This window comes from Terrapene carolina, unplaced genomic scaffold, assembly GCF_002925995.2.
Source record: "Terrapene carolina triunguis isolate 2854851 unplaced genomic scaffold, T_m_triunguis-2.0 Scaffold211, whole genome shotgun sequence".
NCBI classification, from domain to species: Eukaryota; Metazoa; Chordata; order Testudines; family Emydidae; genus Terrapene; species Terrapene triunguis.
The window spans coordinates 21,430,854-21,454,109 of record NW_020664562.1 but is presented as its reverse complement, the minus strand read 5'-3'; the positions used below and the strand labels follow the sequence as shown (position 1 = coordinate 21,454,109).

The window sequence follows — 23,256 nt, the reverse complement described above, 5'->3', positions numbered from 1 at the left end:
CACTTTTCTTTTAGTATAAAAAATATAAATGCTTCAATAGGTTGATAGAAAACATGCAGAATGAGTCTAATGCTAAAACACTACCGTACACAGAGGTCTGATCACTGGAAAATCAGGTGAGATTAGCTAAAATCGGCCGGGAAAATTCCACACCCCCAAGCTGTGTAATTAAATTGACCTAAGTCCCCATGTTGACAGCACTGAGACAACAGAAGAATTCTTAGGAGGAGGTGGATTACCAACTGACAGGAGAACCCCTCCCACTGGCATAGGCAGCCTCTATGTTGAAGTGCTACTGCAGCTCAGTTAACTCACATGATTAACTAAAAAAATTTAACCGTGATTAAAAAAATTAATTGCCGTTTTAATCACACAGTTAAACACTAGAATACCAATTGAAATTTATTAAATATTTTGGGATATTTTTCTACATTTTTAAATATATTGATTTCAATTACAACACAGAATACAAAGTGTACACTGCTCACTTTATATTTTTTATTACAAATATTTGCACTGTAAAAACGATAAAGTATTTTTCAACTCACCTCAGAAGTACTGTAGCGCAATCTCAGTCTTAGAAATTGGCTGAACAAAAAATAGGACTGAGTGGACTTGTAGGCTGTAAAGTTTTACATTGCTTTATTTTTGAATGCATTTTCTTTTGTACATAATTCTACATTCGTAAGTTCAACTTTCATGATAAAGAGATTGCACTACAGTACTTGTATTAGGTGAATTGAAAAATACTTTCTTTTATCGTTTTTACAGTGCAAATATTTGTAATAAAAAATATAAAGTGAGCACGGTACACTTTGTATTCTGTATTGTAATTGAAATCAATATATTTGAAAATGTAGAAAACATCCAGAATACCATTTAAATATTTTATTAACAGTGCGATTAATCACGATTAATTTTTTTTAATTGCTTGACAGCCCTACTAATATAAAATGGTCCAAGACACCAGCCCTTCTGAGTCTGTGTGCTTTACATTAGCCGTACAATTATAAATTGTGCTCACCTGATTTCTAGAAAACTTACCACCAACGGTAACTTCCCAACCATTTCCTCATGTAACCCCTGATTTGGGTTGCAAATTCACCAGAGCTCATATCCCCATTTTTCTGAATTTCCCCCAAATCTCTTCCTATATGCCAACCATGACAACACAACAGGCCCAATGGTGTTTGGCACCTGTAATCCCTTTTCCTCCAGGACCCAGTGACAACAGCTGATTAAAGTGACTCAAACACACCTTCTTCAAAACAGATATTTATTCACCTAAAGGGTACATAACACGCAGAGCAAAGGAATAAAATTCTCAATGGCAGTAGCTTTGTTTCTGTCAGTTTCATTTCCTGTTTGTTTCCTCCTGACATCCTCCTTTGATTTAACTCCATGCGGTCATACAGAATACAATCAAGCAGGCAAACTGAAGTACATATGATAGCCATTAAAAAAAAAAAAAGGTATCTCCCTCATTCTCTATGAAACCGCACAGTAGACCCCAACTCAGGGTTCTTAAAATTTGATTTCCTGTGTTGAAACCATGCCCCTACAATCTGCTTAAAAGATTGGATGACTTCACATAAACGGCAGATCAAGGCAGCTCCCAGGCAGCTGGCAGTCCTCTGCTGTAACATGGTCTGTGTCAAGAACACACCCCCTTCTAGAATACAAAAGATGGGAAGAAAAAAAAACAGTCTACCAAATAGAAGAATGAGCAACTTAACTGCTGGGGCCACAGCAATTCTCCATAGGTCAGGACTGCAAGGAAGCTAGAAGAGATGGCGTGACGAAGTAAGGAAATGTTGCCTATTAGGACACTTTCCCCTCCCTCCATGCAGGTTTTGGGAGAAAGAAACCCCACCCTCAACTCCATACACAAAAATTCCCTGCAGTCAAGCCTCTTCTCCACTCTTCAGCCAGTTTCCTGGTGGGAGTGTAGTTGCCCAAGATATTTAGTCTCCTTTCTCCAGGGAGTGAGAAGAGCTTATCAATCAGCTGCTTCAGGCCCTTATGATCCATTCTGCTCCACCCTCTGCTCCCCCAGCACCTGACAGACTTGGAAAACTGGGTTCACCAGCCCCCTTAAGAATCTGCTTCTGCCTCTGTAGCCCATGGTGAATCCTTGTAGGGTTTAAGAACAGGGGGAAATGGAAAAGAAGTGTACTCTTAACCCTGGTGTTCCTAAAGACATTGTCCAGCGCCTGATAATATTCTGGATCTGGTCATTACAGTACATCATTAGGTCTGCATCCAGGAAAGCTCTCTCTTAAGACAGTCATAAGAAGATCTAAAATTAAATTACTTTTAAATAAATAAATAAATGACACCAGCAGGGTCTCTTACCAGTAAGGTAAAATTAATTATGGTTCATCACTTAATGATTTTTGGGACAATAACTCCTTTTATATAATGGATTACCCACCATCTGACAGATTCTGAATAAGCAACATCTGCTTCCCAAAGATTTCCTGAAAACAGTTGAAGTAAGATTAGTTACTCGTATTTTAAACTATTTTCCTTTGCTGATACCGTCTTTTACTTATACAGTAGATTCCACTAAACAGCAACCTATTAGCTTTCCTTCTATGGAAACATTTTGCCTGGAGTTATCCAACTGACTAAAATTTTAATTGGTCTAGTTATTGGTAACATGCTTGCTGTTTATTGGTAATTTTATTATGTGCCATGCAGCTTTGTGGGTCCCTGGCACCTTCACTCCATGTGGAAATCATGGCCACAGGTAGGTCTGCAACATTAAAGCCAGGGATGAAAGCACCAGGATGTGCCAAGCCCATACCCCAGGGTAGGCTGTGGGCAGGGCAGCAGCAGGGAGGGGGGCTGCTACCCTGATGCCAGGGCTTGCTACAAGGAGTGGGGGCACTGGAGGCCCATGGGACTGAATGGTATCTCTGGGCTCTACAGGCTGCATCCTCCGCTAGCACCAGGAGCCAGGACTCCATGCATTTTAGCACTTCCATCCCTGGCTGTAACCTCCGGTGTTCCCTTGGAAAGCAGGTATGCAGGGCTGCAGCCAGGGAAGGAAGAACTGGGACCTGCCAAGCCCAGGTCCCCTGTGCCAGCACATGATAAAGTGCAAAGTGCAGGGAGAGGTACCATGCAGCCCCAACGCTTCTTTCTCTGGCTGCAATCTAGAAGGAAGCCCTGGGACATGCCAAGCAGCAGCAGCAAGCAGTATGTGATGCTGCAGCCACGGAAGGCATATCCTAGTACAGGGGTCCCCAACGCGGTGCCCGCGGGTGCCATGGCGCCCGCCGGGGCGTCTAAGTGCACCCATGTACTGGCCGGTGGACGAGCATCCGCCGAAATGCCGCCGACAAGCAGCAGCATCCAGAAGCATCGCCACCGAAATGCCGCCGATTTTCGGCAGCATTTCGGCGGTGATGCCTCTGGATGACGCTGCTTGTCGGCGGCGACGCCTATCGATGTTGCCACTTGTCGGCGGCATTTCGGCGGATGCTCGTCCGCCGCCACGGTCCTCCGTGGCTCGTCTAAAAGGTTGGGGACCACTGTCCTAGTGCTTCATACCCTGGACACAAACTGGCAAATCTGCCTTTTACTTATTAGCAACTGCCTATTACTGGCAACTTTTAACCGTCTACTAAGGGGGTGTTAATAAGTGGAATCTACTGTATAGTTCTCCTAGATGGATTTATATAGAGCACTAGGAATTCTAAAGTTGATACTGATCTTTTTCAACCTAATAAATGAAAACTCAGTAGTCACCGTCACATCACCATATCACTGATTTCATATTACAATGATCTGTGGTCTGACACTAACTATTTGTATATGGTCTACTCAGCGGTTCTCAAACTGTGAATCAGGACCCCAAGTGGCATGCGACCCCATTTTAATGAGGTCGTCAAGGCTGACTTAGACTTTCTTGGGCCCAAAGCCGAAGCCCAAGCCCCACCACCTGGGGTCAAAGCTGAAGCCCAAGGACTTCAGCCCTGGGCAGCTGGGCTTACGTTACAGGCCTCCTGCCTGGGGCTGAAGCCCTGGGGCTTTGGCTTTGGCCCCCAGCTGAGGGTGGTGGGGCTCAGGCTTTGCCCATCCCCACCCAGGGCGGCAGGGTTCGGGCAGGCTTAGGCTACAGTCCTTCCTCCTGGGGTCATGTAGTAATTTTTGTTGTCAGAAGGGGGTCACAGTCCAATGAAGTTTGAGAATCCCTGGTCTACATTAAACCATCTACATTAATCCTATGGGTTGGGCATGCCTAACCCCTCTAAGAAAAACCCAGATGCTACAGGCAGTGGCACTCTTCAACCCAACTTAGTTCTGAAACAATATAGTAGAAAGCACTACACTCATGGTAGTGCCATATTTCAGATTAAGTATAAAATGGAAGCCCTCGCCATTTGTCCTTTAAAGGTTTCATGACCCCTAGTATAGGGTTAAATGTGTGCTGGTTAGTATCTTGGCCAAACTCCAAGTTAGTTAGTTACATTTTGCCTTCCAAATTTCCCCATCTTTCAAGAAAACAATTCTTTACTTCAGCCTAACCTGATGTCACTGCCTTCTCTGCTGTTAAAGTGCATTCTATTTCAGAAGGGTTGCATTTCAGTGTTCGTTTTTATATTTCATAAAATGTGCTTTGGGACTACTAGGACTATTGAGAAACATCATATAAGTCTTTTTTCTAACTTTAAGAACATAAGAACAGCCATACTGGGTCAGACAAATGGTCCGTCTAGCCCAGTATCCTGTCTTCCAACAGTGGCCAATGCCAGGTGCTTCAGAAGAACTGAACAGAACAGGTAATCATCAAGTGACCCATCCCCTGTTGTTCACTCCCAGCTTCTGGCAATCAGAGTCTAGGGACACCGGGAGCATGGGGTTGTCCCCCTGACCATCTTGCGGAATAGCCATTGATGGACCTATCCGTGAACTTATTTAATTCTTTTTTGGGCCCCGTTATAGTTTAGGCCTTCACAACATCCCCTGGCAACGAGTTCCACAGGTTGACTGTGCATTACGTGAAGTACTTTTTCCTTTGGTTTGTTTTAAACCTGCTTCCTATTAATTTCATTGCATGACACCTAGGTTCTTGTGTTATGTGAAGGAGTACATAACAACACTTCCTTTTTCACGTTCTCCACATCATTCACAATTTTATAGACCTCTTTAATATCCTTCTTAGTCATCTCTTTTCCAAACTGAAAAATCCCAGTCTTTTTAAACTCGCCTCATACAGAGGCTGTTCCACACCCTTAATCATTTTTGTTGCCCTCCTCTGTACCTTTTCCAATTCTAATATCTTTTTTGAGACGGGGTGACCAGAACTGCATGCAGTATTCATGGTTTGGGTGTACCATGGATTTATATAGTAGCATGATGATATTTTATCTTATTTTAATATCTACTTTCTTGAAGACAGTCACTACTATTCACGAACTGTATTTAGACTAGACCACTGCTGCAATAAAAAGTTTCCTAAAACAAAATCTCCACAGCAGAAGAAAAAGCCATTTAGTCAGATATGCTCAGACTACATCTTCTGTGTGGAATTAAAATCTGTATATGATACTTGAAGTTTAATTTACTCATTCTTCAACATAATGCTCTTTTGGAAACTCTTTACTGTCAAGTTCCTTCAACATGACTAAAACCTTTATGTTTTGGTATCTATTATGAAATGTTCAATCCAGTCATGTCTGCTAGAGATAAAATGAGCTTTTGTGGAAACAACCAAAGATTATTGTTTTTTAGTATCTGCTATACAGGAAGTTTCTGCATTGATTTCAGAAATTGCAACATAAACTGGAGTGCAGCTTTAAATATTTATAGTATTTAAAAAAAATTATTTTGTTGCAGAGAAACTTCATCAGATTAATTGGTCAGTGAACATATTGTCACACAACACAAACTTAAAACATGCTGTTAAAAAAATCAAAATTCCAAATGTAAATGTATAGTCTCAAACAGTTACGCAAGAGGGACGGATTGAGGCAGTACAGTGTGTAGTGTTTAGGATGAACTACTTGTAAAGCATTTTTTAGCAAAAAGATTTTAAAGGGAAGAAAGTGATTTTTCACATGATCTCACTTAGAAAAAATCTGTTTCAAATTGCCCTACGTGTCCTGGCCTCCAGCTTGTTTTATTGGAAGCCTTTCCTGTACAGTTCCATAGGGGATAGGAATCTCTCTAAAAATTTTTCCTTAAAAGGATGTGTTAGATGCACACTATATATGGCATTACATAGCTACAGAAGCTAACAGTTATGAATAGAGAAAAGCTTCTATCTATCCTTTATATTCAGTGGCAGGTTACTGCAAAAAATTAAGATGTCTTTTGACTTAAGATGGTCACAGATAAAGGTGAGAGAAAATCAAATTCACTGAAACTTCATTGTCATGAAACAATGAATGAATTAGTCATCCCCTTATGGTATTGATATGGCATCAAGAATGTAGCAAAATTTTCTCTAAAATTTCAAAATAAAGTCACACATTGACACTGCATTCAAAACAACTTCAGCTGTACATTTCAACAAGCAACCATTACTGAAATGCAAGTTAAACCTGTTTAATTCAGAGACACCCATCCCACTTCCTCAGCTTGGTTCAAACAGGACTCAAGCAAATTGTCTTTCCCACATTCTTAATTCAAACAGTCTTATGATGCATACAATAAGCGTAAGTCATGCAGTTAACTTTTCTGTACATGTTACTAGACTCTTGGATGTTGACCTCAGCAAGCTTCATATTCTTTCATTACTAACAGTTTCAGTAAAGACTTTGGAGGACTAGTCAAATGAATAGTTAAGTTATTGCAATAAATATTAAATTTCTTTTATTGGATAAGTAATTTTGTTAAAACTTAAGTACATATTGGTCATCTAAAGGAGTAAGGAGTTCAGTATTTCAAATCAGAGTCCATGGGAGTTCTGGCACTTTCAAAATGGTCAGTATTTCAAGAGACTTTTTTTTTTTTTTTAATTAAAGAAACCTCATGACACCAAAACTGTGGTTTATTCAATGATTGGCTGAAGTTTTCTGGGAAAATCAAACTTAGAAACTTAATTCTGATTGTCTATCTGTCCTCTATTGGCAAATTTAAGAACTTTACAGTCACCATTTTTACTGTGTCCAACTCAAGTGTCCCTCAGGAATTTCAGGAGTTGTTTGATAATTCTATTAATGTAGGGTGTGATACTAATAAGGTTCCTTGTACTCTTCAAATCTGTGAAGTTCTTAAGTATATATTTATTTCATTTCAAATGAGATTAGTCTTTGGCTCAGCACAAACATTGCCACATTGCTCTGGCCAGACAGTAGGGTGTCACAACATGAGTGTAATCACAAATATGGACCGTCAACTCTGAACGCCAACCAGCTTTTCTACAACTGGCGTAGTACTTTATAGTAGGTCTGGTTCATATATTAACATTTTAGTATTAAACATTTATAGGAGTACCCAAAGGCATTCAGAATTGGGGTCCCATTTTGCTAGCCACTGTCTAAATACAAAGTGGCCATCTGGTAAGTTCTCTGGAACACCTAAAAAAGACAAGGATAGACAATGGGTTGGAGTCAGAGATATCCATGCAAAGGAACATGGTAGAGATTGGCATGATTTCATTAGTTACATGTTTTGTCGATGTGGGGTTGTTTCTAATGGAGGTAAAGTGAAGGATGAAGTGAAATGGCATGGCAGGAGCAGGGGAGTTAGTAGTTGATTAAGAAAAAGGAAGGCAGCAGAGAGGGTGGTCATTTCTCATCACCTGCCAAGTTGTGGTCAGCAGGAAGATTTCTGTAAGCATGGTGGGCAGAAGTGAGTTTTAATGAAGTATTTGAAGGGGAGTAAGGTAGTGCCTGAATCATTTTTTTCCCCAGGGATTTACTATACATGAGGGGCAGCATAAGAGAAAGCACAAATGTGTACAAAGGAAAAGCTGACTGATGGGCAGTAAAAACTAGAAACTGAGTGGAGCAAAGGTTGACATCACAATTAAAAACTCTCCTTTGCTGTGCTGCCTATGCAAAACTTGACAATGGATAGGACACTGATATCACTTCCCATCATGCTGACCAATACAGTAACTCCTTAAAGTCATCCCGGTTAACGTTGTTACATTGCTGATCAATTAGAGAACATGCTTGTTTAAAGTTGTGCAATGCTCCCTTATAACGTTGTTTGGCAGCGACCTGCTTTGTCCACTGCTTGCAGAAAGAGCAGCCTGTTGGAGCTAGCTGGTGGGGGCTTGGAACCAGGGTGGACTGGCAGCCCCCGTATCAGCTCCCCGCTCCCCTAAGTTCCCTATGTGCCAGCCGCCCAGCAGGCTATCAATTGTCGGGCGGCTCAGCTGACCTCCCCACACTGCTGTGTGCTGCTCCTGGCCTCTGCCTTGGAGCTGCTCCTGGGAGCCTCCTGCTTGCTGTGCTGGAGGGGGAGGGGGGGGGAAAAGAGTGTCAGGGTGTCCCCCTCCTCCCCGCTCCTGTCCCCCACTTATCCCATCTCCATAGAGTGGGGGGGGGGGGAACACAACAGGGCTCAGGATGGAGGGAGCTTGCTGACAGTAGCTGCTGTCTCAACTTGCTGATCTACTTAAAAAGGCAATGTACTTAGAGTGGGGTCAGCGTACTTAAAGGGGCAATGCGCATCTCTCTCTCACACACGGTGTATGTCTCTGTCTGCAATGCTGTCTCCCCTTCCTCCATTCCTGCTGCCTTGTAGAGTGAGAGAGTTAACCCTTGAGGGCTCAGCTGAGTGCTAGTTCATCATGTAGCAGTAAGGCATTCCCTGGGAAATATCCCACCCTCTGACTTCACCACCTCAACCAAGCTTCACAATCATCATTGCTGTGTACAGTATTAAACTGTTTGTTTAAAACTTATACTGTGTGTGTGTGTGTGTGTGTGTATGTATGTATATATATATATATATATATATATATATATAAAAAAATAAAATATAGTCTTGTCTGGTGAAAAAAAATTCCCTGGAACCTAACCCCCCCATTTACATTAATTATTATGGGGAAATTGGATTCACTTAACATTGTTTTGCTTAAAGTCACATTTTTTCAGGAACATTACAACGTTAAGCGAGGAGTTACTGTACTATCTCACTGGTTCCTTGTACTCTTCCAGCTATCTGCGTATACATCTGTTGTCTCTTGTTTTATAGTTTAAACTGTAAGCTCTTTGGGTAGGGACCATCTGTTTTTACAGTGTCTAGCAATAGAACTGCCCATGAATAGGGCTGCTAGCCTAGGCACTATGTTAAAAAAAAAAAATTAAAAGTTACTAGAGCAGCTCTGAAAGATGGGAGTTAGTTAGGAAGGTTGAGAGCCACTGATTTAGAACAATCCTTGCTTTTTAGACCTTCCTAAAAAGCAAGGATTGTTCTAAATCAGTGGCTCTCAACCTTTCCAGACTGTTGTACCCCTTTCAGGAGTCTTTGTCTTGCATATCCCCAATTTACGCCTCACTTAAAAACTACGCTTACAAAATCAGACATAAAAATGCAAAAAAGTGTCATAGCGCACTATTACTGAAAAATTGCTTATATTCTCACTTTTAACATATAATTATAAAATAAATCAACTGGAATATAAGATATTGTACTTACATTTCAGTGTACAGTATATAGAGTATATATGGGGAGGGATAGCTCAGTGGTTTAAGCATTGGCCTGCTAAACCCAGGGTTGTGAGTTCAATCCTTGAGGGGGCTATTTAGGGAACTGGGGTAAAAATCTGTCTGGGGATTGGTCCTGCTTTGAACAGGGGGTTAGACTAGATGACCTCCTGAGACCCTTCCAACCCTGATAAACAAATCGTCTGTATGAAATTTTAGTTTGTACTGACTCAGCTAGTGTTTTTTATGTAGCCTGTTGTAAAACTAGGCAAATATGTAGAGGAGTTGATGTATCCCCTGGAAGACCTCTGGATATTCCCATGGGTATCCATACCCCTGATTGAAACCATCTAAATCATCCCCAATTTCCAATAAAGCTTTGACTACCCCTGCTCTAAGCCGACAGAAGAGAGCTCTCTCGTTGACTTGGCTACAGCTGCTTGAGAGGGCTGGAGTAATTAAGTCAATGGGAGTAGCTCTCCCACCAACATAGCACTGTCCATACCAGTGCTCAGGTCAGTGTAGCTTACATCACTGAGGCTGGGTCTACACTACCGGGGGGGGAGGGAGGGGGGTCAACCTAAGATGCGCAACTTCAGCTACGTGAATAGCGTAGCTGAAGTTGTGTATTTTAGGTCGACTTACCTGGCTGTGAGGACGGCGGCGAGTCGACCGCTGCCGCGCCGCTGTCGACTCCGCTTCCGCCTCTTGCCGCGGTGGATTTCCGGAGTCGACAGCAGAGCGATCAGGGATCGATTTTATCGTGTCTTCACTAGACACGATAAGTCAATCCCCAATAGATCGATTGCTACCCACCGATCTGGTGGGTAGTGAAGACGTGCCCTGAGAGGGGTGGCTTATTCACACCCCTGAGCAATGTAACTTATACCAACCTAAGCTGTAGTGTTTACACAGCCTAAGTATAGAAAGAGTGAAAGTGACTAGTTAGAATATTCTATGTAAGCTATATTACTCTGACAATTCATTTGTTTAGCTACATGGACCTGTGGAAATTCATCTTAACTTCAAGTCAGAAAATATATACAAACTTTTAACATTAGTGATGTAAATGTATATAATTAGTGCACATACTTTGGACAGTGTCAGTTAAGTTTGCATTCTATTAATGTAGTTAACTATGGAGTCACTATACCACCACGATATCTACATTTTGTAACTTGTTTCTTGTTGAATCATTCTCTCCAAGAATATGTTTATAATTATGCATCACTTCTTCCTGCGCTGGGTTCACTGCACTCAAATATTGCATATTGCTAAGCTTCCACTAAAGTGAATAAAAATGCTCTGGTCAATATTCCATAATCCCTATGTACCAGTTAATGCAGAGAATGCTTAGGAGTAACTGCTAATAGGGACAATACAGAGACACTTACGATTAATATATACAAATATTAAATTTAGAGAAGTCACCTAACAAACCACAAAGATACTTTACAACCACAGAATTATTTCCACCGCAGTCCCCTATTACCAAAGAGTCTGGAGTTTTAAGTATTTCAATTCCTTTCACACATGGATCCAGAGAGTTTCATAGTTCCTTGGGAAACAAACTACAGAATTGAGACAAGGAGTAATTTTTTTAGTGTTATTCACAATTAAAGTGATGTTTAACTAGCAAATGTTTATCCATTTAAAGAGCTACTGTGAGGTGAAAATAATGAGACTTGAGTCCTGTTATTTGATCATAAGAACATCACATCACTATGTACTCCAAAATATCTTTGGGTTTTATAAGGGAATATTGCACTTAATTCGTAATCTCTTTTACAAAGAGTTCTACTATGGATGTCAGATTTAATTTAGTCTCCATATAGAGGAAACAAAAAGACTTGGACTATAATTCAAACTGAAAATGTTTGAATTTTAACAGTGTAATTAAGATATTAAGATCGCTTGCATGTTTTATAGGTGTTAACATATGCATTTACTTCACACAATGAGGGAAAAACTAGACTGCAGAAATCCTACATTTTTAGATCACCTCTGCAGAAGATCTCATATGCCTTTGCGCACAACTCATCCAGAGAGACAACAATATGAGCACAGTGAGGGCATGTTTACACTTACCGCCCGAGCGATCGATCCAGCGGGGGTTGATTTGTCGCGTCTAGTGAAGACGCGATAAATCAACCGCTGAGCGCTCTCCCATCGACTCCGGTACTCCAACGGAGCAAGAAGTGTAGGCGGAGTCGACGGGGGAGCGTCAGCAGTCAACTTACCGCAGTGAAGACATCACGGTAAGTAGATCTAAGTACATTGACTTCAGCTATGTTATTCACGTAGCTGAAGTTGCGTAACTTAGATCGATCCCCCTGCTAGTGAAGACCATGCCTCAAACCTACACACTATTCATTTTCATTACACTCCTCTAGGTGCTACTAGAGATGTACTGTGTGCAGCAAAACATGTGCAATCCTCTGTTGCTATAAGAAAATTAGGTAAGGCAACTGAAACAGAGCAAGGAAAAGATATACAGAAGCATATAGTTTATTTTTGAAATAAGTAGGGCAACGATATTTGAGTTTGGGTGAAGGTGGGGGAGAGGAAAGAGGGCAAACCAGTCCAGTTGGAGGCACCCAAGACTCTAACCCGCTCCTAAATCACTAACCCTAAAGCTTTAAAAAGAAACTCCTAAGTAGGTAACAGAAATAAAAATTGTAAGTTTAAATATTCAGAAAAAGGTCACTTGTGGGCAAAGAACTGAATTCAAGATTTTGTGTTTGCCCTACAATAACTGAAGATATCACAACCTAAAAAATTCTCTGTCAGCTGTTGCAGGAGAAAAAGTCAAACTTCTTGGCATTATTCAGCCCAAATACTCACTTAAACTCCTTCTAGTTTTCTCCTTGGGAGAGAGGCAGACGCAATGTTCCACTCCTGCACACTTTCAAAATGGGGAAGATGTTTTATTTCCAAGCTTCTTTTAGCTACCAAGCTCCAACTTCAAATTAAAACAATTCACACACACCCCTGCGCCTTTGCACTTGCCCTTTCAAGGTCACAGCTGCAGAGAGGATAACTGAAGCTTAGTAATGTTCACATGGGTCAGAAAGACTATTCTTGTGTCAATTTCCTGCTGGAGCTGATGGTTTTTGCCAAGCACAGTATGGAAAGTGGCAGCATGACAGGGGTGGGCAAACTACGGCCTGGGGGCCATATCGGGCCCTTCAGACATTTTAATCTGGCCCTCAAACTCCTGCTGGCGAGCAGGGTTGGAGGCTTGCCCTGCTCCCGTGCTCCAGCCAGGGAGTGGAGTCGGAGGCTTGCCCCACTCCACGCATGCCGTGGCTCTGCATGACTCCTGGGGGCAGCGGCATGTCCCCCCTCCGGCTCCTACAAGTAGGGGTAGCCAGGGGGCTCTGTGTGCTGCCCCCACCCCGAGCGATGCCCCCACAGCTCCCATTGGCCGGGAACCAGGGCCAATGGGAGCTGCAGGGGTGGCACCTGCAGACGGGGCAGCGTACAGAGAGCCTGGCCGCGCCTCCACATAGGAGCCGGAGAAGGAACATGCCACTGCTTCTGGGAACTGCTTGAGGTAAGCACCACCTGGAGCCTGCACACCAACCCCCTTCTGTGCCCCAACCCGCTGCCCCAGCCCTGATCCCCCTCCTAACCCCTTGGTCCCAGCCCGGAGAACCCTCCTGCATCCTCAACCCCTCATCCCCAGCTCCACCCCAGAGCCCGCACCCCCAACTGGAGCCCTCACCTCCTCCCACCACCCCAGCACCCCAACTCCCTGTCCCAGCCCAGAGCCCCCTCCCACAGCCTGAACTCCTCATTTCTGGCCACATCTCAGAGCCCACTCCCGCCACACCGGGAGTCCTCACCCCCTCCTGCACCCAAACCCCCAATTTTGTGAGCATTCATGGCCCGCCATACAATTTCCATACCCAGATGCAGCCTTTGGGCCAAAAAGTTTGCCCACCCCTGCGGTAAGATATAGGGAACACAATACCAAGCCAAATTTACAGACACACTGCCCCCAATAAGTTCAACACTCTCCCTTTGTGTCTATTCTTCCTTTCCCAGTTGTGGGAAAAATTAGACAATCTAAAAGTATAAAAAACCCACAACCCCCAGCAGAAAGGAGCAGCAGATATAGCATTTGGATAATGGCATTTGCTGGGGTCTGTCAACACATCCTAAAAACTTAAATTAGTAAATGCCCATACACCCAGAGGTCTCATGCCTTTTGGATACTGAGGATGGGGAAGAGGCTTGCTTTTTTGTTGGGGGGGGGGGGGGGGAGAGGGTAGGAGAGATTGGAAAGAGATGGGTACATGGCCCTGGTCCAGCAAGAAAATAATTCCTCCCTTTCCCCCTACACTGTCTGGCACCTTATGTTTTCCACAAGGCGGAAGCACAGACTCCTGCCAACTGCAAGCCATGTCATTTGTAACAGTACACTGAGGGGGAAGTAAAATGTCAGGCAAAGTCTGTATCTTGACTGAGGATAGTTTTATTTGGCCCCCACTTCATTACTGATACCACAGAAATACTTTGTCCAGTCTTTTGAAGGAAACACAAAATATGGAATCAATCTTTGTTCCGAGACCTTACCTACACAAAGTTGTAAGCAGATTTAAATTGGTACAAAGTGATTTAACTCCCTTATATGTGCACTCATTTTGCTTAGAGTACTTTCTATCAGTTTAACTTAAGTCAGTAAGTAATCAACTTAAGCTAACTTGATAGAAGATACTTCTAAATTGAAACAAAAGCATCCACACAAGAGGGTTGCATGGATTTAACTAACTCCGTACAATTTTCTTGTGTAGACAAGACCTTTGAATACCTCTGCTACCACCAATTATAAAGACATCTGTTTGAATGGGGAGAGGAATGTTTCCCATAAGAGAGGCAAAGCACCCTACTAATAATGACTAAGAGGCAAGGAACAAAAGGGAAAAGACAAGTTCTCTCAGAGTAAACATGGAGTTAGAGCTTAGTAATGCAAAAAGTAGATGGAGCTTCTGAAGCTCCAAATTACACTTAAAAAAAAAAATCAAATAATGCTTTTGGAGCACCAAGACTGTTTTAAAAAAAAAATTCTTACAAACAACAGAACAGTAACAAATATCTTTGAAAACTGTTACAATGCCAAATGAGATGATAAAACCAAATCAAGAGACTTCTCTACCCAGCTCAGAAAACAATCAAAACAAGACTAGAATCAAAATTTAAGGAAAAAATGAATGTTTGCCATGTGCATGAATATTTTTAGAAAGCATGTCTGGAAAGGTGTGACAAAACTGGGTCACTAAAGTAAAAAAAATGAATCAAGCAACTGATGAACAAAGCTCATTCTCAAAACACAAGAAGTTTTAGGAAAGGGCCACCTGGACCTTAGTAGAGCCATTTCTTCCTGGTCTTCTGGAACTTTACATGAAGGGAAGACCTACAGTAGAACCTCAGAGTTATGAACCCCTCAGGAATGGAGGTTATTCGTAACTGTGAAATGTTTGTAACTCTGAACAAAACGTTATGGTTGTTCTTTCAGAAGTTTACAACTGAACATTGACTTAATACAGCTTTGAAACTTTACTGTGCAGAAGAAAAATGCGGCTCTCTCTTTACTTTTTAGTAGTTTATGTTTAACACAGTATGGTTCTGTATTTGCTTTTTGGGAAGGGGAAAAGAGGGGGGAAGTCTCTGCCACTGCTGCTGCCTGACTGCATACTTCTGGTTCCAAATGCGGTGTGTGCTTGACTGGTTGTAACTCTCATGTTCATAACTCTGAGGTTCTACTGTACTTCACACTCAAGATTCTTCTTAGGAAAGAAGCTGTAAGTCTGACTGCATTATAATATCTTGTGTTTGATCTCTGCATTAAGGACAAAATTCTGAGAACAGATGCCCAGTGCTACAAAAAGAGAAATTAACTCCATTCTAAATCCTTTATGTTGGTGTTGAGTTGACAGATGTTACTGGGTGAAGCCACAAGCCAGAATAGAAATCAACCTTAAGTTGCATATGGAGGGAATCTTTTTGGAAAGACAATCCTATTAAAGAAAGCAGCGAAACCAGTTCCTTACTCAGATAACAAGGACTCAGCAAGGTGAAACATTTAAGTCTCTATGGAAATAGGTTCCACAGTTTTATTTACTATTTTAGTATTATGGACTGCTGTCAGACATTCATGGGGCCCAGTAGATTAAAGAAGTTGATGAAAATAAGTGGAAGAAAGAACACAAAGCTTCTTTGCTACTCCATGTACATAACTCACAACTTGTAAAATTATTTCTCTGTTAACAGCCAAGAACCTTAATTGGGCAGAAAGGAATTACTTCTTCTCATTAACATGCTCAAATGTTTTATACATTTTTACCATAACCTTACTAGACAAACAACTCTGGAAATCTAAAAGAAACTCCTTGAAATAGGTATCTGCTTAGCCAGACCCCCCAAGGTTTGTAACTAAACATAACTATGTAAGAAAGTCAATAGATATCAAGGAAGAAAATTATATTTTGGATGTTTTGTAAAATCCTCTACATATTTTTGGGCTAGTCTTAAGTGTAAAATAAAAATGCACCCAATGATTCCACTAGACTATAAATCAGTATGAAACAGCATATTAGAATTTAAGTCAAGTCTGATGCTGGATTTGGTACTTTGCAAACAAGTGAAACAACCAGTTATGAAGTAAGCAACATGGTTGTGTTAGTAGTGTACTTTGTGTTGAAAAGATTTTTGCCTGTGCCAAAACAAATGCTCAGCTCTGAATACTATCATTTAAGATTTGATTAATGGAATACTAATAAAAGCATCTTTCAAAGAGCAGAATAATGGAAGAGAGAGAACAACCAAATCAAAAACAACAGAAGAAAACCAGTGAAACGCTGCTCAAAGGCCATGCTACTAATGTTAGAACTGTTAATATCAAAACATAGGTACTTTGGGAGGTTTTTTCACACACACTTTGTAACAGATTAAAATCACTATCAAAAGGAGAAGCAATTGCTGAATTAATATTATCTGTACCATGTGTCTCTGCCATGATTGTACTACTGCAGGAACATATTTTATTGTGGCTTAGGTGCCACTGGAGCATGCCTTTTTGCATTAGGCAATGAGATGAATGTGATGGTGGCAATCCTGAAATGCTTTATTTCCCCAGGAGACTAATGGAACCTAAACCCCAGCAGCAGTAGCTGCTGCGGCCTCACCCTCCCTAGTCCTCCTTTGTGCGACTCTTCTACCCACCCCCTTTTGGCTGGAGCAGCAGAGGAGACAATGAGCATTCTGTGCACAGCGCCCACGCGATTGGCTGGTCTCTCCTCAGTACCCCATGATGTAATATGATTGGAATGTATCGGAGCTTTGGGCTGGAATTATTGGGGAGAGGGGATTTCTCATCCCTTTCCCAGACCAAAGAGTTCACTAATTAACAAGGAGACAAATACCACCCAGCTCCTCCACCACCTTTCATACAGTCTGTTTGTATGCAAATCTAATGGAGAGAGTTAAAACCCTAAAAGCTACAAAGGTGAATCAGGAATTTCATCCCCTCAGCAAGTTACAGACTAGAAAGATAGGGGAGGGAGAGCATATGCAAGAGTGGAAAGGCCGTGTTGGGGGGGAGGGACAGAGAGGTAGATAGTAGTCAATGAAGGGATAAGCATGGATGTGGTGGGGGGCACTAGCAGTGATGCAGCCAGGTAGAAGGAATGAGTCGCAATGTTGGGGGAGAAAAAAGGCGCTGGCATATTACACATTGATACAGACACGTACTACATGAGTCTGCTGCTCCTAGGAAACTCTAGGGGGGAACATTAACTTTGAAAACACCGTATTCCTCAGTGTGACAACGACGTTTACTGACTAGACGAATATGCCCTGAGCGGTCAGGCAGAGTCACGGCATTTTGCCAAGTCCTTAATTTGTTCCAGGCTTGCCAGGACTGAGCCCTGGCACCTCTAGGCTCAGCAGTTCATGGCCCGGGCACCTCTGGGCTTGTCGCATCAGTTGTGAAAGTAAAAAAAAAAATTGCTTACGCCCTGGTACCTAATTGCTTGAGCCTCAGGGCTCCTTCGGGACACATTAAGCACTGCGTTTACGCCGGGGGAGGGCTCGGCTGGCAGACGGCTCAGCAGGGGGCTGCCCTTGCTAGGCGCACCTCAGACACGCCGCAAACACCAGCAAGGAGCCGGACTCCAGCCACGTAGCCCGGAGCATCCCTCGCTCTCCCGGCTGCGGCCACCATCTCCGGGGAGGGGTGGGCCACGGCCGCGCGGAGCGGAGACCACAGGGACACCCGCAGCAGCCTGCTCCTGCCCGCCCTCCCCCCGAGCGAGGGCCCGGGGCGGGCGCACCCCGCTGGCCGCCAAGGGAGCCTCGTCCTTCTTTGTCTGGCGCGCCCCACAAGGCTCCGCGGAGGGAGCCCTGCCCCAGGCGGCGGGCGAGGGCCGGCGACTGCTGCCCCGCGCCCCTACCCCGGCGAAGGGAGCGCTGGGCGGCGATCACGGCCCCCACCACAGGCGGGCAGAGCGGGCGGGCGAGGGACGACGCCGGCCGGGCCGGGGAGACAATGAGGAATCCTGCCCCGGAGCGGGAAGAGCGAGCGGGGAGCGGGGAGCGGGGAACCCTCCCCCGCCCCCGGGGGGGGGGCGCCCGGCCCCACCGCCCCCGCGCGGTCCCGGCCCCTACCTTGTTCTTGACCTCGGCGGAGAGCCCGTACGAGGGGCCCTTGTTGAAGTGAGTCATGGCGGCTGCGGAGGGTCCGTGTTCCCGGCGGGTGGCGGCCGCTCCCTGCGCTCTGCTCGCCGCTCCTGGCTGGGGCTGCTGCGGGGGAAAGTCCGGCCCGGCCGCGGCGGAAAGTTCTAGTCCCTCCCCCGGCCGCGGCCCCGCCGCCCCCCGCGCGCAGCCCCCTCCCTCGCCGCCGCCATTGGAGCAGCCCGCGGGCCAATCCGGAGGCCGGACGGGGGGCTCGGTTGGGGCGCGGGGTAGGTGAGGGCGTGGGCGAGTGGGGGACGGCGGGAGATGCTGGCAGGCGGAGGTGGGTCAGGGACTGGATGCAGCTGGGGGAGGTGCAGCGTGGGCACCTGCTGGAGAGAGGGCAGCGCTGGGGAGCAGAGGGATGGGGGAGCGCGGGGAGGTGGCAGGTTGGGAGCTGGTAACAGGAGAGCGGTCTGCTCGGCAGCTTTGCCAAGGCTGGGGAAACGTCAACAGGAAAGAATCTGCAGCCGCTCAAACCTTACAGCAGCAGCAGCATTATGGAAAAATCATTTCAGTGCCCTGGAACCTTGCTGTGGAATCTGAAGCGGCCACTAATTTTTAACACATGCTACATCTATCTACACACAGAGAGAGACTTATTAATCAAATCGGACATCATAGTCTGCTGTCTGAGATCACTCGCTTTGATGAGACCCCAGAAAGACTTCAAGGGATACAAAGCTACAAGGAAAGGGTAATAGGAGCCTTAATTCTGTTATCTTCTGCCAAACTCCTTGTACCTCTCACCACCATGACAAATCTTGGCTATTTCAAAAGACTTACCAAATGCCTCACTATCCTAAGCACCCAGTTCACATCTGGAATTGTGATGATTGCTATATTTCACTACCTGTATTTTGCCAGTTCTATTCTGCTGAGCCATCGCAATGTTTCACAGCTACATATGCAACTAACATTGTTGGCAGCCCACCAACTGTATGCAAAAAGAATAGAAATAATGACTAAGGACCTAAGCAATCACAGTTCAACATCTCTATATTCATGGATTTGTGAAGAAGTGTGCAATACTATAGTCATGGGATTCATGAGTATTTCACACCCCGCCCTCTCAGGAGCAACCTGACCAGGTTCCCATCTCTGACAAGTAACCTGACTCCCCAAGTTGCCAGCCTTACTACAACCTCTCCAGCAAACAACATCATTCCCACCTTTCCAGTTGCTGAACCACCATAGCCCTCCTAAGTAGAAATTCCTAGCTCCTGCCCCCAGTTGCTAATAGGCTGAAAAGCCCCAACACAACAAGCGGAAAATGTCAAAAAAGCACAAAAGAATTGGGAAGAGTTGAAAAGGAAGAGAGTAATATTTTGCAGTTTGGGTGACATCATGACCAAGGAGGTAAACCCTTACTCCTGACTACAAAAACCTGGGCTTCTAACTATTAAATTAAAAGAATAATCCCACTGGCTCAGCCATTGGAGGAGACTGTAGTAGGTGTGATATGCCATCCAAATTAGTGGTACCAGATTAAAAGGACATAAACCATTACACAAACACTACTAGTCACTCACAAAACCAAAATATTTTTACACTCTGTAACTATGGCATCTTCAAACTTCAATAAGTGAATTCACAATCAAATAAAACTTCAGAAGCAGGTAAGACAGAGGAGAAGAGGAAGAACAACTGCAATGAGATTAAGAAAGGATAAGAATTTGGGGAGTTTCAGAGGTGCTTATGCCCCTGCACAGACTGCTGTGCTTATGGTATTGCACGATTCAGCACACATAACATTCACTGATGTCACTCCTTATTCAGCTTAATGCAATGAGGTAAGCATTCAGCTGTTCACCCTACAATGTTAGCATTAATCAGTCACATGGTTAAATTCAGCCCACTGTGCAGAATATTTACCCCAAGAATAGACTTTGATTTCTTCTTTTTCTTATGTAGCATCTCCATTACTGGAGGTGTGCAACCAGAGGAGCTCACTCTGTACAATCCTCTGCTAATCTCTTTGTGGATGAGTAGTCCTTCTGATCTACCCAGGATACCACATTGGCTATTCAAAATCTTTTTCTGCCTTGTATTTTTCTGCCATCTTCTTCACAGCTCTTAAAATCTATAGTATAAATATCAAATTAAACACATTTCAGATTTAATAAGTTAGAAACTGTCAGTCAAAAGGTGAATACTTGATGGTACGTCTTGGTGCATAAAGGTTTGCAGAATTGGGCCCAGAGGCAGTAGCCCGGGCTAAGACTTTTTTCTGTTTGATTTCTGGCAAGACAGACTCGTTTGTTTTGGATCTTGTGTTGTAAATATGGCACTATAAATAGAAATAAAGGGCTGATCCAAGTCCTGTTGACATCAATGGGAATCTTTCGATAAAGTTTCAGCTGTAACTGGATCAGGCCATAAGAGTCTTGAGAGACACAATGGGTAGCCAAAAAGATTTCTTTGTTGTGATGTCATGAACTAGCTGAACCTAAACCACTGCACAACTCTATAAAGCCTCTATGGAAAACAGCCGGAGTTGTTCATAATTAAAGGAAAGCAGAACTCATCTGTGCTATTCATCAGGAAAATAACCCATTCAGCCATCTTAGAGAGACTGTACTGTAGATGAGAAGGGAGAGAACTGAAGAATGGGGTGAGGGAAATTATGGCTTAGGTCAAGGATAAGATAGGTCAGTTAATTTTTTGGACACTGATTTTGGGATGACTGGTTTTCAGGCACCTCAAGGAACAAATTACCAAAGGTTTGATTCAACACCCATTTAAGTCAGTGGAAATGTTTCCATTAACTTCAACTAAAGTTGAATTAGGACCTTCTGTAACAATGCTCTCAACCATTCTTTCCAAACTCAAAAATGGTTGCGGGAATCCATGACATTTAAAATGACATTTAAAACTTTTCTTATGAGTTGCTATGCATATTTCATATTTAATGCGTAAAAAGACAAACATTTTCATGTTGGACAATCAAATTGTAAATTCAAATTGTCCTTGATTTTGTGATCAGTAGTGTACTTATGCCTCATGCAAAAATATGGAAAACACTGTATTAAGAAATATTTGATCTAGAGTCACCAAAATGCTCTGCTTGCTTTGCACCATTCTGGCAACACAAACCTCATAAACCTATAAATCCATCCAGAGTGGTACAAACCAGCTGATGCATACTGGGGAATCTGGCTAATTATATGTAAATCTCATATATTTTCATCATTTGTCTACATTCTTTATTACTACGGCTATTTGTATGGGGAAAGGATTTGTACAAAGTAAAAGTTATTCTCCACATGAACTCATAATCCTCTTTGTGACATCATAATTATTTCATCAGCAACTATTTGTAAAGTCATAAACAGATTCCTGACAGCAATTGGGAAGAAGCAGGTGGGCTAGACTCTGAATGTCTGCTTTTGAAGTCCTGTGACTTGTCTGAGGGTGCAGAACCAGGAGAGTGGGGTAGTCTAGTGCCAGGAAACCTGGGGTGAGTAGGGGCTATGTATGTTCCTGCCCCACCCATAACCACCACAATGTTTTCTGCCCTCACAATATCTTGTGGAGGCAAGAGCAGAACCTGGCTATTTTTCTGCCCCTGTGTGCATGCGTTGGAGTGCAGAGGCTAAAGCAGATCCCAGAGGAAGGACTGGAGTGCCTGCTGCAGTGCATGAGAGCGGACCAGCTGCTGGGGAACAGGAAAAGCTCTCCTGTCCTTTTCTTTCACTTGGCCAGCTGCAATGGCTGAATGAGCCAGGGAGGTGTGCAGGGACTGCACAGGGATGACACAGTGTATGCCCCCAGCTGGCTGGGAGAGGTGGATGCTCATATGACTCACTGACCCAGCTCCATCCCACCTTGCAGTCACTGCAGGTCCTGGCGGAGTCACCTGGCCCAGGAGAGGGGCAGGAGCATGTGTGCATGCTGGTGGGGTGAGGGACAGGGCACTGGCCCCTGAGTGAGGGCCAGGGGCTGTTGGCATACAGGATGCCAGTTCCTGATGGAAGGGTGAAGCACTGGGCATCAGCTGCTGAGGAACTACCATAGGATTGGTATTAAGACTGCTGGGATGTCCTTTCCCAGCCTGGAGCTTGCTCCTCCTCACCCCCAAGTTTCAGTAGCTCCCCTCCCTCTGCCTCCCCATTCACAGCAAGCTTCTGCTCCCTCTGCTTTGTGCTGAACTATTACAGACTACTGGAGGCCCCTTGCCAGAAGGGATCCCGAATACTGCTTTTCTTTCCTTTGCCATTTTTGGGAACTATGACTACCCTGGAAGGGGTAGATTCCTGTGGGCCTCCTCTGGAGGGCAGAGTCTCCCAGGCCCTAAACCTGTGCTGATGACTACCTGGGTATGGAAGATTGGAGGCTGGGTGACTCATACTCCCCAAGGTTGGCGATGGGGAGGGGGGGAAGAGCTCTGGGAGGAAGACAGACTTGTAATACCCTCTCTAGAGTAGGATCCTGGCTGAGAATGGAGCCTGGTCATATGGCTACAGATGGACCGAGTCCCCTGATTGAAAAGTGGACTGGACCCCCAATGATTGCCTCAAGACTCTTTCTGGTAGCCCACCGAGGACATTTGGCCAGACTTCATCTCAGAGGCAGAGGGAAGGTAAGCCCATGGTAAGTTTGAGCTTCTTCATTTGTTTTTCCATTCTTCATTTTCTTTTCTCTTGAACCTCAGAAGAGATAAGCTCCAGCAGAATCCAGCCAGAGGGCTGAGTTTCCATCCCAGATCTGTATGATGAGGGGTTTTATACAAGATACTGTCACACTCCAAGGATGTGTGATAGAGGGAGCAAGACCATGACAAACTCCATTGAGCTCAGTAGCCTTTCTCCAGGGATGAACCAATCCCATGGTTCGGGGAGAATCCCAGCTGTAGAAAATGTTTCACAAGATATTAGTGCTGTTATTTTAGACCCCAATCCTGCAA

At 44.0% G+C, this 23,256-nt stretch overlaps 1 protein-coding gene across 1 annotated transcript in view; it reads right to left on the bottom strand.

Moving 5' to 3' along the window:
• The window catches only part of LOC112119100 (calponin-3), a 45,974-nt gene extending 27,516 nt beyond the window's left edge, over positions 1-18,458 (bottom strand). The window contains exon 1 of the mRNA XM_024217662.3: positions 18,285-18,458. Within this exon, the coding sequence (XP_024073430.1) occupies positions 18,285-18,341 (57 nt within the window). The 5' untranslated portion in view covers positions 18,342-18,458. The remainder of the gene's footprint in view (positions 1-18,284) is intronic.
• Positions 18,459-23,256: the final 4,798 nt, after the last annotated feature.